Genomic DNA, 11,837 nt, shown 5'->3' with positions numbered 1-11,837 from the left:
ACCTGCTTCCAGCTGACAAGGAAGACTCAGGGATTACATGTTGTCCCAGATGCACAGATTTCAGGTGCCTACGAGTACTGGGTGAATTTCAGGCCATACCTAAACATCTGACAACAGTGCTGCTTAATCCAGCCGAAGCAACCTCCGCCCTCAAGCCCTTATTCCCCCCCCTCCTCACTCTTCCATCATAGAGACCACAAAAGTGCTTATTTACCACTCAGTGAACCAGGTCAGGGAAACAATCTGACTGCAAAATAGTCTAGCCAAAAATAAAGTTATTTTTCCAGCTGGAATCAAGCTGCACAGCCAGCGATGCCAATGCAAAAGAAGGGACAATACACAGACATAAATGAGCAGCTGATAGGAAGGAAAAGCTGTCACAGAAGTAATACACATCAAATTACAGCCTCCCTTATAAACCCAGTTAGTTTGCCCCTTAGTCCGAAATCCACCTGATAATTAGAACTAGGATCCTTTTTACTTTCTGTTTGGTTTGTTGGATTTTTTTTTTTTTTTTTAAGAAGATGCAGACTTTGCACAGAAAGCATCCAGAACAGAGATTTGGAATGGGGCTGTGCACTAGAGGCAACAGCAAGACAATATGCAGTGAAAACTTAAAAAGGAGTAGGAAAAACTGATTAAAATGCCTGCTAGTTGAATTCTGACAACTGCAATACAGACCACTGCATCTTGGGCCTTCTGTAGTAAATGTAGAAATCTCTGAGTGACAAAGCTCCCTCCTTCCGAAGCACAAGTATATGCCGGATCTCATCACACTCCATATTTCTTGTTCAGCTGGTCGCTGTGGAAACGTTTTTGGAGCGTGCCAGGAGTCACGTAGCATCTACCTGGGGAGCCCCTGCATTAATCCGTCACCTTCGTGGGCTTCTGTGAGGCCATTGGTTGGGAGGAAGAAAAAGAAGGAGTCTCTCGCCCCTCCCTGCTCTGAATGAAAGACACTTCCTCTAAATCTTGCTACAGGATTTCAGGCTCAATTCAGCTTCTTTGGGGCTTTTGTCACCAAACAAATGTGATGTCTTTGAAAGAAAGATTAACAGTTTGATGAAAGGATGCAATGGACAGCTTTGTTCTAGCCTGCTTCCCCCTAGAGCTTTCGGTCACTGTCACTTTCTTACCCACGGGAGAATATCTGTCTGACTCTCACAGGAGATTATGGCCACCTTGTAAGATTTTGCCTCTCCTGATAACAAAGCCCTGGCCACTTTGAGGAGGTGATAATGATGAACAGGGGCTGGATTAGGGGCAAAGAACCTCACATTGATCTCTGAATTCTGAGAGAACACAAAGCAGGCGATGCTGGGATTCAAAACCCACCGAATGCTTAGAGCACACCCAGTTTGCTCTCCGGCAGGGCAGGCAAGGCTACAAGCCCTGCCAGTCCCCCAGTTGTACTTCTTACCTCATCAGCAAATTAGCACGACTAGTTGAAAGGGCTCAGGACGAGGAACAGATGGCATGGATTATAAACTGTCGATGTTTTCACGCTAAACTAGATCCAGATTCTGGCCCAAATTACCTGAAGAGTTTACCAGTTTCTGAAGAGACTGTGGCGCTGAGCATATCCACCCAGCACGGTTCAGTTGTGTTGGTGTTGAAGCTGATTCTGAACACTAAAGGTGGCTAAGCGTCTTCTGGTGCCTGGGATAGCCTAGCTGTCTCTGCTCAGCACCACTGCTGTACAAATATATCCATAGATCAACTGTCCCTTGTCCTTTTCCCTCTACACACAGCCATATGCCCCTTTAGCATGCAGAATTTCAATCCATATGATATGTACAGTCAACGCTTGTTGACTCCTTCCCTGCAAACCACCTACAGCCAGAGGGGCAGCAGACAGCAAAGGAACGCTGACACCAATGCCAACTGCTGCAAAGGCAGGAACTGCAGCTCCTTACGTGGAACCCTTTCAGAAGTAGATCACTCCTAGCAAAAGCTGACCTCGTTCTGACTTTGGTGACACACAGACTGCCCTAGGCTTTCCCCTACAAGTAATTTTTCATCATTCCCTATAGAAAGGGTTAGGCCAAAGCTGACTGATGTAGTGATAAAACTACAACTGCTGGTTCCAAGAGGCTTTACCAGCATTTCCCATTAGTTCAGCAAAAAGTTCATCTCCTTTTCGTGTCCAGTGAACCAGGAGCTCCAGTGGAAATATGATGGGCAATGATTTCTTCTACTGAGGAGGAAAAAACTTTAAATGTAATCCCTGGAAAGTTGCTATGAAGACTCTGCTTCTGTCCTCATTCTTTCACTGCAGCAATCAGGAGGGAGAAGGACTCCACCACAACTCTCAGTTGACAGGCAACTCTGCTCCAGTATAAATTCATCCAAAGCCTCTGACTAAACAAGACCCCTGAGGTGATACAGACCTAGGACCCTAAAGCAGTGAGTGCACAGCTTCATTACCCATAGACACAAAGCCTAAGGAAAACAGACTCCTTTCCAGAAATCAAGGCAGACCATGTACAGCCAGACAAAAGCTAGAACACTAGCTTGCTTGGAGTCCTCCTGCTGTGCTGCCACGTGAGAGATTCCAGTCCAATCTTGAACTCCTGAGCAGGCAGCACCTCAGCTGTAGGAGGGACATCTTGTATTGCTCCCAGGCAACTCTCTTGGGTAACTGCAGGAACAGCATTAACAGGCTCTAAAGGCTCCCCAGTCCCTCACAAAAATGAAGAATGTCTCTACTTTTGAAGGATGCTTATGTAGAAACAGTGTGGCCAGCAGAACTAAGGAAGTGATCATCCCCCAGTACTCAGCACTGCTAAGGCTGCACCTCGAATCCTGTGTTCAGTTTTGAGCCCCTCACTAGAAGAAAGACACACAGATGCTGGAGCGTGTCCAGAGAAGGGCAACAGGGCTGGAGAAAGGTCTGGAGCACAAGTCCTGTGAGGAGCGGCTGAGGGAGCTGGGGGTGTTTAGCCTGGAGAAGAGGAGGCTCAGGGGAGACCTTATTGCTCTCTACAGCTACCTGAAAGGTTGCAGAGAGGTGGGGGTTGGTCTCTCAAGTAACAAGCAACTGGACAAGAGGAAACAGCCTCAAGGGGAGGCTTAGATGAGACATTGGGAAAAATTCTTCACCAAAAGGGCTGTCAGGCATTGCAAAGGGCTGCCCAGGGAAGTGGTGGAGTGACCATCCCTGGAGGTATTTAAGAGACCTGTAAACATGGTGCTTAGGGACATGGTGTGTTTGGCAGTGCTGGGCTAACAGTTGGACTCTTACAGGTCTTTTCCAGCCTAAACGATTCTGTGATCTGCCTATGTCCATTGCATGCCTGTGATCACTTAGCACGCTAACAAAGCTATTGACCGTTCCAGAAATTGCCTAAGCTTGGAAGGGACACAGTCTTCTCTCCATACCTGCAGTTCAGGAGGTCAGTATGCCACACACAGTCTAGAAACTCAGGCCATACCTTCTCCTCAGTTTGACAATGCTCTTGGTGCTTTTCTCATTTTACTTTTCTGTGCTCAGCACCGACAATGCTGGCACCATAGTGCGCCCTGCTGGAAGGTAGCAGCTATGGCCATCCCAGAATTATTTCTAGGGATGCCTGACTTCGTTTTTAACAGAGAAATTCAGGTACCAATGCTTTAACTAATAACCCACTGAGCCAGCTATTTGGTTCGATTCCCATTCTGAAAGCTGACTTCTGATGCCCTCAGATCAGTTTTATTCCTGTGCCGCTGTGTTACAAAGCTTGTGTGTCAAAACCAGTTGGATAAATGTGGGGTAACTCCATGAGATACTGTAGCTCAGTTTCACACATTCAACGAGCCCAAGGATCACCTCTCCTAGACCAGAACGAGGATAGCTGTGAGCCACACTAGGTATTTCAGTTTACATTTTGGCTACTTCTTTTTATCCTAGCTAACACGAAGCACTGCCCACTCATTCATTATGGGTCTTTTAGTTTGGATTTCAGCAAGACAGCTTGAAAAGCCTTGTCCCCGTGTGGCTCTTGGCAGGCTAAGAAGTAAAGTGCTCTTGCTCTCAGCTTTCACAGAGCTGGGGAGGTGCTGCTTATTGTTAAGCAATGAAAGAGGAGGGCTCAGGTCACATCTGTGAAATGTTAGCGGAGAAGGGAGGCTGGGTGAAAGTAGGTGGCCAGCACAGCATAGCACTTCGCTGGATTTTGCAAGGCCACTGGGGAGATAGGCAGCCATTTGTCTTAGAGCCCTGATAACAGGCCGACTCGCTCTCTGCTGGCTAGCTGGGGTTGTAAATACCTCTGTAGACACAGACTCTTCAAATGGCTGGAGACAGAGGCTGATAGGGGATTAATCGCCTGGAGGGAGGGTCGAAAGGCAGTTAATTACCTCTGTTAATGCATGGAGATAAAGCAGGTTTGTGTCTCCTGGCCTTCTTGCTTCCAGCACCAGGGGTTTTGGGGCAGCCAAGATGGGGCTACCAAAATGGCCCTTTGGAGTGTCCAGAGGAAACTATCTCCCACTTAGAAAGGCAACCTCTCCATCTTCAAGGGCCCATTATTGGTTTAGCAAAAGCCTGTGCTTAAAGAGCGTGCTAATGAAGCTCAGGACAGGAGGTTAGTGTTCTAACCCAGGCTCGTGTTCAGCAAGCTTACAGAAAGGCCCAAAGTATTCAGCCAAGGAAATGGCCACAAACCCCTTTGTCTGTAATGTGGTATAAGGAATGCTCCAAGAACACTGCACTTCCAGGTGAAGAAACAGAGCTACAGAGTGGCTGTCACTTCCTCCACAGTCGGAATGGTAAAGGAGCTGAAATGATCTTCTGTCTAGGCACTTCTCCTCCTCCTCTAGCTGAATCTTGAAACAGCAAGCAGACAAGACACGCTATGATCCACCCTGCCACTGTGTACCCATGTAGAATGATGCTATAAAATCTCTCCCAGAATTAGAGTCACCAATTACATCTTGGCTTCCCAGTTTACCCTCCACAACTGACAGCAGTAAGTCAGGAATCTCCTCCGTCCTCTTTCAAGCCCCCATGCATCATAGTTCAGGAAGCAAAGCCAGCTGTGTACTCAGCGTCCTGCGCTTAGAGTCACTCTCTCAGGAGCACATTGTCGCCTTTGTGTTAGTGCCACTGACAATGAAGCAGCCCAAGCTAAACATCACCCTCCACAGCCAGCGCCAAGTTTACAGCCAGGCATACCAGGAAATCTTCTGGACTCCTGCATACCACTGCCCATTAAACTGAATTAGCAACCTGTATTGCCTTCAGCTAAAGCACGATTCCCAGGAAGACATCCAGCATGACACTAAGAGACACAGACTCATCCATTGCGCTTGCTAGCTGGTAATCATTTCACTGTTAAAATTTGTACCTCGTTTTTCATTTTCGTTTTTCTGGCTATGATTTTCCACTGCTGGTTCCTGTTACGCCTTCCTCCGCTATACTAATTAGATCTTCAGTACCCAATACTTAAACTCCATGGAGTATTTACACAGTGCAATACAGTCCTTCTCATGTTCTTTTCCATAAGATAAACAGATTGAACTGTTTATGTCTCTCACCAGCCCTTGAATCATTTTGTGGCTCTTTTCTGCAACTCTCCAGTTTTGCAATGTGCAGTAATCCAGTCCTGATTCCACGAACAGTATATGCAAAAGTAAAGTCACGTCCCTGTTCCTGTTTGCTACGCCCTTGTTTATACATCTACAGATCATATTAGCCTGCTAAGTCTCGGGATCAGACTGGAAGCTGAGGTTTGGTGGGTTGTGCCTGGATTTCCTTTCAGAGCCAAAGCTTCCAGAATACAAGTCTGGCTTCCAGTCCCTGCGCTTAGATATGTGATTTTGAAGATAGTTACATCAAAATGTACTCTATTTAAGTAAGCCCAGTTTACCAGTCCTCTGTAGCCATCTTGCTGTTCTCATTATTTGTCTCTCCACCAATCCTTTACCTCTAGATCATTTATAAGTCCGTTGAAAAATATCAGTACTGGCACACAGTACTGATACAGTTGTCATGGCTCCAGGTTGTCCTGGCTCCCTTTGTCATTTTCTACTCATTATCAACTCCAATTTATATTAATCACTAATTGTTCACAACTTCCTGCATTTCTTCTTACATTGTTGGGGTTTTTTTAGTTCTAATTCCTACTTCTACTCCACTGGTGAACTGTGGTAGGCTTCTAGCCAGAAGCAGCTATTTCTTGACGGGGAGTCATGACATTTGAATAAACTCACAGAAATCCTATTTCCCCTCACATGTTTTCCCCATCGCCTATGACATACCTCTCCTGCTGCACCATTTTTTAACAGTGTCCTGTTGGTGTCCCTTTATCTCCATATCAAAGCAATTTGAGTCAGTAAACTGCAACAAACCTTCAGAGCCAAGTTACTGCTTTTCTGAAAGCACCAAAGAACTGAATTCTCCATCCCCTATTTTGCTTCCTCCCAAGCTTTCCATTCTATACTAGTACCTTAGGCTTTCTCCCATCCCCTTCCTTTATCCTTGCAGGATGTAGCGTTGCCTGACCACAGTCACAGCAAAATCACCCTTCCCCCATCATGCCAATGCCTGACAAGTGACATATCAACACAACATTAGGTCATCAGGTGAAAATGCTGTAGGCATGCTAGGAATTACTGCTATTTGCTTTGCCATTCCATTCTCTACACGAACACGTAAAACCGCCCCAACACTAGATCCTGAAATGCTATCGCCCAGGGTACCTCACTCCGTGCAGCAGAAAGGACCACGCTGGCAGTCTGCCAGCAGCTGAAAGGCTACATCTAATTGTGCATAAAGTTGAGCAGATTGTCTGCTTGGACTAGAGCAAACAAGCTTATCTTTAATGCAGACATATGGCCAGCAAAACCTACAGATCCCAGCACGCAACGTTGTGGCCAGCTGGCCATTTGGATCAGAATGAAGCATTACATGATCTGATACTGTGGTGACAGAAGATCAGTATCGCAACCCCTCTGTGTTCAAAAATCATGAGGCAGGCCACTCAGATTTGGGAGTTTGGCTCCAAGAGATTTTAAAGGGGATAAACAGAATTAATTTGCTCATGAGACAGCATTCACATTCTCCCACTTTTCTCTACAGTCATGTTTGGTTTTGGGTTGGTTTTTTTTAAATGAAAGCTAAGTTGCACAGTCACTTGATTCTGGGAGCTGAGATACCATAAAAAAAGTAGACAGACTCTCACAGTATGGTTAGGGGAGGGGCAGCAACATATTCTGAACTCTTAAAATGCACAGATAACCTGATAGATACACAGACAGAATCTGGGACCTGCAATCACCACAGATATCACGGGTAAAGATAAGGGTGGCAGACAGTTTTGTTACAAAACTCCAGGTTTTCCAATCTTGCACTAAACTCTCTGCTTCTACCGTTGGTTCCTTTATTCAACCCAGTTTTAACTTCCTTTCTTCCCACCTCTCAGCTGTCATATAAAATCTTCCCTCTGCCTCCAACTTTCCATTCTGTGAGACACCTCTGCTCTCCTACAATGACACACCATACATTTTATGACAGTTACCTCCTTGACAGCCGTCACAGATGCTCTGTCTCCAATTAATAAAGAAAACTATTCCAACAGAATTGTTACTTTTAGACAGATTAAAATCAGCCCTTAATCTCTCAGTCCTGCTCTTTAGGTCTTTAAAGACGCATGGGGAATTCTCTAGTCAATGCAGGCTGGGACCATCACTCAGATGTTGCTCACCCTCGGTCCACTTTTTGTGTGTCTGTAGAGGGCAGAGACAACTCTGGCTTCAGTCACAATTCTAGACACAATATATTTGGGAATTCCTACTTCTGCTCTGATCATAACTGTTCAAGAGAGAATCTGGACACGAAAGGCAAGAAAAGCTCCAGGTCAAAATGCCAGAGCTATGAACATGTCAGGAAGTAGAAAAAGCACTGTCTCCTCGGGGTCGGGACCAACATGCAGTGGCAGAGCTGAAGGAAGATAATCCAAGAACCAGAGTTTGAGTGCCTTGCAACTAGCAGTGAGTGACTTTGGCAGAGCCGTGCTGATAAAAATCAGCAGAAAGACTGTGTCTGCCCTCTGTTCCTTTTTCCCCACATTTTCACAAGCAACCAGTACTTCATGCAAACGAAATGCTTGTTAAAGGGGGGTGGGTAGATCTTTCTTTAATGTCAGAGCTCCTATCTGCATGTGATAGAATGCAATTAGAGGGGCTACATGCCTTGCTGATCCTGTAATCAGTTCCTGTCTTTCTTCCTTTGCCTGACAAGCTCATTCCATCAATCCCCCAGGTTCAGCCCAAAAAAGAGCAGGACAATACAGCCAGAGCTGCACAGGCACCGTGATGAATTTTCTCCTCTTCCATTAAGAGGCACTCAGCTGCACTCCAGCTCAGGTAGCCTTTCAGAGGTAACATTTTTTTGAGGAGACGGAGAGCTGCGCTAACAGCACAACTTCCCGGGAAGGGGGCAAAGGTTCACGCTTGCGCAGACCTCGGGTTGCCACAGGAAGACAAACGTGACAGTGGCACAGCTGAGCCCACTTTGTCTGCCACTGGGTAAAATACAGCCCCAAGTCAAATTTGATCACATTTGATTTAAAGCCTTCCAGAAAACTGCCATCTTTTTGTCTAATGTACAGCATGGCCTGCCAGTTGCCCAGTCTCTTGAACTAGATAGTAAACACTGCAGAACGGTGTCCGTAATCTTTGAGAGGTGCCATTCTCTGTCACAGCTGAAGGTGGCTGAAACCAACTCTGTGATGCAAACCAGATTTCAGGCTCTTTGCCCTTGGTACCTTTTTCTAGTGGAAACTTAGCAAGCATGGCAGATTTATGTCCTGCTGGCAGTGGATCTCTGGTTTTAGGCCTTGCAAAATTAGAAGGCTTCCCTACCACAAACCCTAGGAAAAAAAAGGGAGGTGCAAATAGTAGTGATGCCTGAACTACCATACGAAACTGCAGCTCAAATTTTCTTTGGAGGTCTCTAGGATATAACTCCCCCTTGAGTCAAAAGGGCCAACTCAGTGAGCCAGTGCATGGAAAAACTCGCAGTCTCTCCAGACTACACCTCTGGAAAATGTCTGCAGCAAGGGCACTCCCAGTAAGTTGAACAACAATTTGGATTTTAGTGCTGTTTATGCTCTGAACAGTCAAAAATGTTCAGAATTCAGGCAGAAGCTCACTAGGTTCATTTTGCATTCTTTTTTGCCAAAGGAAATATTGGTGTATATATATGTATATGTATAACAAAGTCTGAAAAGCTATTCACAGCACTGGCAATTTGCTGTCCTTCCAGCTAATTCCATCTGGCACAGGACACCTACTGTCCTATGCTGCTAATTCAGGATAGGAATAAAATAGCAAACTTAAATTCTGATTGTGTCCCAAGAACCCTTCTAGACAGCAGGATGTGGGAACGCTTGTCTCGGTTCAAAAAATGCAGCAAATCAGCAAAAAGCAGTTAGAAACAAATAAGAACTCATTCCCATCTCTTTATCTAAATATCCTGCCAGAGGAATCCCTGGAAGAAGCTTTAAATTTATTTGAGAGTTGTCCAGCAGAACCGTAGAGATGTGAACTGAAGATACATTCCAGTATGCACATCTTCCTTTCTCCTTCCACAGTGTGTAATCCCACTAGAGTACAGGTTATTCCACACTACAGCATTTCTAAGGCAGTTTATCAAAGGAAAGTTTGAACTCAGCCTCAGAGATATCAGCTTAGTGTTAATGAGAGCTCATTTAGATAAAGAGCAGCAATAGTGGGTGGGACAAGAGGTGTGAAATACTTCAAACCACACAAATTCCCTCTATCACTGGTGGAGTTATCTCTCCCTGGAGGGACACCAGCTGTCACAGGCTAGACAGAAGTCAGGACGGAATATGGCACTCGGGCAGAGGGGGTAACTGCTGATGTGGTCAGACCTGTTGTCGGGATGTGACAGCCCCAGTACACTTATATCTTACCACTGTAAGCATTTATAATTACTTTAAAAGAGAATTAAGTACAACAGTTACAACATTAAAGGATAAAGTTCCTTTGCAGCTTTGCAGGAGCTTCTCCCAAGCGTACTAACTCCACATTAACCCACACCTTGTCACCTCAGCATTTCCCAGGCTACTTGGACTGCCTTCCCTTTCCTCGCATCTCTTGTTTCTGCTACCTTTACCTTGTGGGATATCGTGCTCCAGAGAGTCCAGAAAGTCAGTGGATGGGTCCAGGTCAGCCTTTTCCAGCAGGCTTTTATTCTTCAGGTTAACAGGCTCAGTAAAATGAAAATAGGAACTTAACTTTTTTGCTTCCGTCAGAGAAAGACCTGCAAAGAGCCATTGGTGACCATTAACACAGTGAGCTGGGCCAACACACGTTCTACCATCAAATGTCATATTGTTTCTCCAACGCCCACAGCACAGGACAGAATCACAATCTTTCTCCAGTGGATTCCACAGGAGACCAAAGACTTGCCAGAAATGAGTGGCAGTACTCCTTGATGCTGTGCACTGCAGACCATGCTAACTGCAGTCCCAGGTAAGCAACGGGCCGAGTCCAAGCCAGCTCTCTGTGCCCATTTGGTTACATCCTGTCTCGAGATAGAGGATTCACTGCAGCTGTAATTGTTAAACACTGACATCAACTATACACAGACAAATGAAACTACGGGTTTAATGACTCAGAGCCATTACTGACTTTCCTCCCACCATCCAGAGTTGAATCATGCACCTGAACATTAGTGCCATTGCATTCTCTCCTCCTTGTTCATCTTACCCCAGGAAAAAAATAAACCTGAAATCAAAAAATCAGCTAGAGAAGAAAAGTCGACTTAATTTACAGCCTTTATGATCAAAGGACTGTTGATCCTGATAACGACAACGAGAATTTACCTTCAAAGTTTCTGTTTTCATGCACAGACCCACGAGGAGTCTTCACAAATGCCCTCCGGGGGACGATACCAACTTCTCTGTCTATCTGTTCTATCGTAGCTACAAGACGGGCCTCCTCCTTGATCACAGGCTTTAAAGCAAAATAGGCAAATTTTAAAGGCAGGGCTTTCCTTGTTGTCATTTCTGAAAATACACTCGGAGTGACAATAGAAACCACAACTGACTCACCAGCTTGGAGCCCTGTGGCACTAAGAAGACCACAAATCAAACATTCTTCTCGTAAGAATGCGGATAGAAGCAGACAGTCTAGACTCACCAGAGAGCTAACTGTCCCTCCGCCCGGCCTCTCCTCCCTCTCAATTAAGCTACTTACAATTTGCCTATCCAATTATAAAGAATGGTACCTGCAGTCCCTGTGTAAAGCTTCCGACACAGCAGTGAGGATCCGTACCGAATGGGCATAATACAACAGAAGGGAGACAGAACATTGCTGAGCTGTGCCCAACCCCAGGAGTAAGTGAAGTTAAGAGTTCAGTGAGGAAGCCATTGCTACACCGTGACAGCAAAGGGGAAATCGCGTGTATTCTGCCTGAGCACAGGCTCCGGCTGCTTATTACACACAGGGAGGAGCCACTACCTGCCCGGTGTGAGGGGTACAACTGCAGCAAAGAGAGCTCGTGTTTTGCTGTATTTACCTCCTTACCATCTTCAAACAGTCTTTCAGCATCTTCTGCACTTATCTCAGTGTACTCGTACTCAAAAGAAGGATCCCCCTCGAAACGGCCCTTCAGCTGCTTAGCCTGCACAACCATCTCCTCGGTCGCTGGTGGCAGGAGGCTCCACTCCACGCAGTTCAAGCTGCCAGCGACAAGCACGACACAGGCCCGAGCCCGTTGAACAACGCTGGACGCAGCCTTGCCAGGCCCCGAGGGCATAGCGAGGCCCCCTCCAGGGGCGCTGGGCAGCTCCTCCCCGGTTCCCCAACCCCTTCTTTCCCCCCCCATC

At 46.1% G+C, this 11,837-nt stretch overlaps 1 protein-coding gene across 1 annotated transcript in view; it reads right to left on the bottom strand.

The window, feature by feature from the left end:
* RSPH9 (radial spoke head 9 homolog (Chlamydomonas)) overlaps positions 1-11,767 on the bottom strand; it is an 18,680-nt gene extending 6,913 nt beyond the window's left edge. The window contains exons 1-3 of the mRNA XM_010152849.1: positions 11,528-11,767; positions 10,833-10,962; positions 10,121-10,267 (exon numbers count right to left, since the gene is read on the bottom strand). Coding sequence (XP_010151151.1) covers positions 10,121-10,267; positions 10,833-10,962; positions 11,528-11,767 — 517 coding nt within the window. The remainder of the gene's footprint in view (positions 1-10,120; positions 10,268-10,832; positions 10,963-11,527) is intronic.
* Positions 11,768-11,837: the final 70 nt, after the last annotated feature.

This window comes from Eurypyga helias, unplaced genomic scaffold (genome assembly GCF_000690775.1).
Source record: "Eurypyga helias isolate BGI_N326 unplaced genomic scaffold, ASM69077v1 scaffold34365, whole genome shotgun sequence".
Classification (NCBI taxonomy): Eukaryota; Metazoa; Chordata; class Aves; order Eurypygiformes; family Eurypygidae; genus Eurypyga; species Eurypyga helias.
The sequence above is the reverse complement of the archived record's forward strand: the minus strand, read 5'-3'. Positions and strand labels throughout refer to the sequence as shown.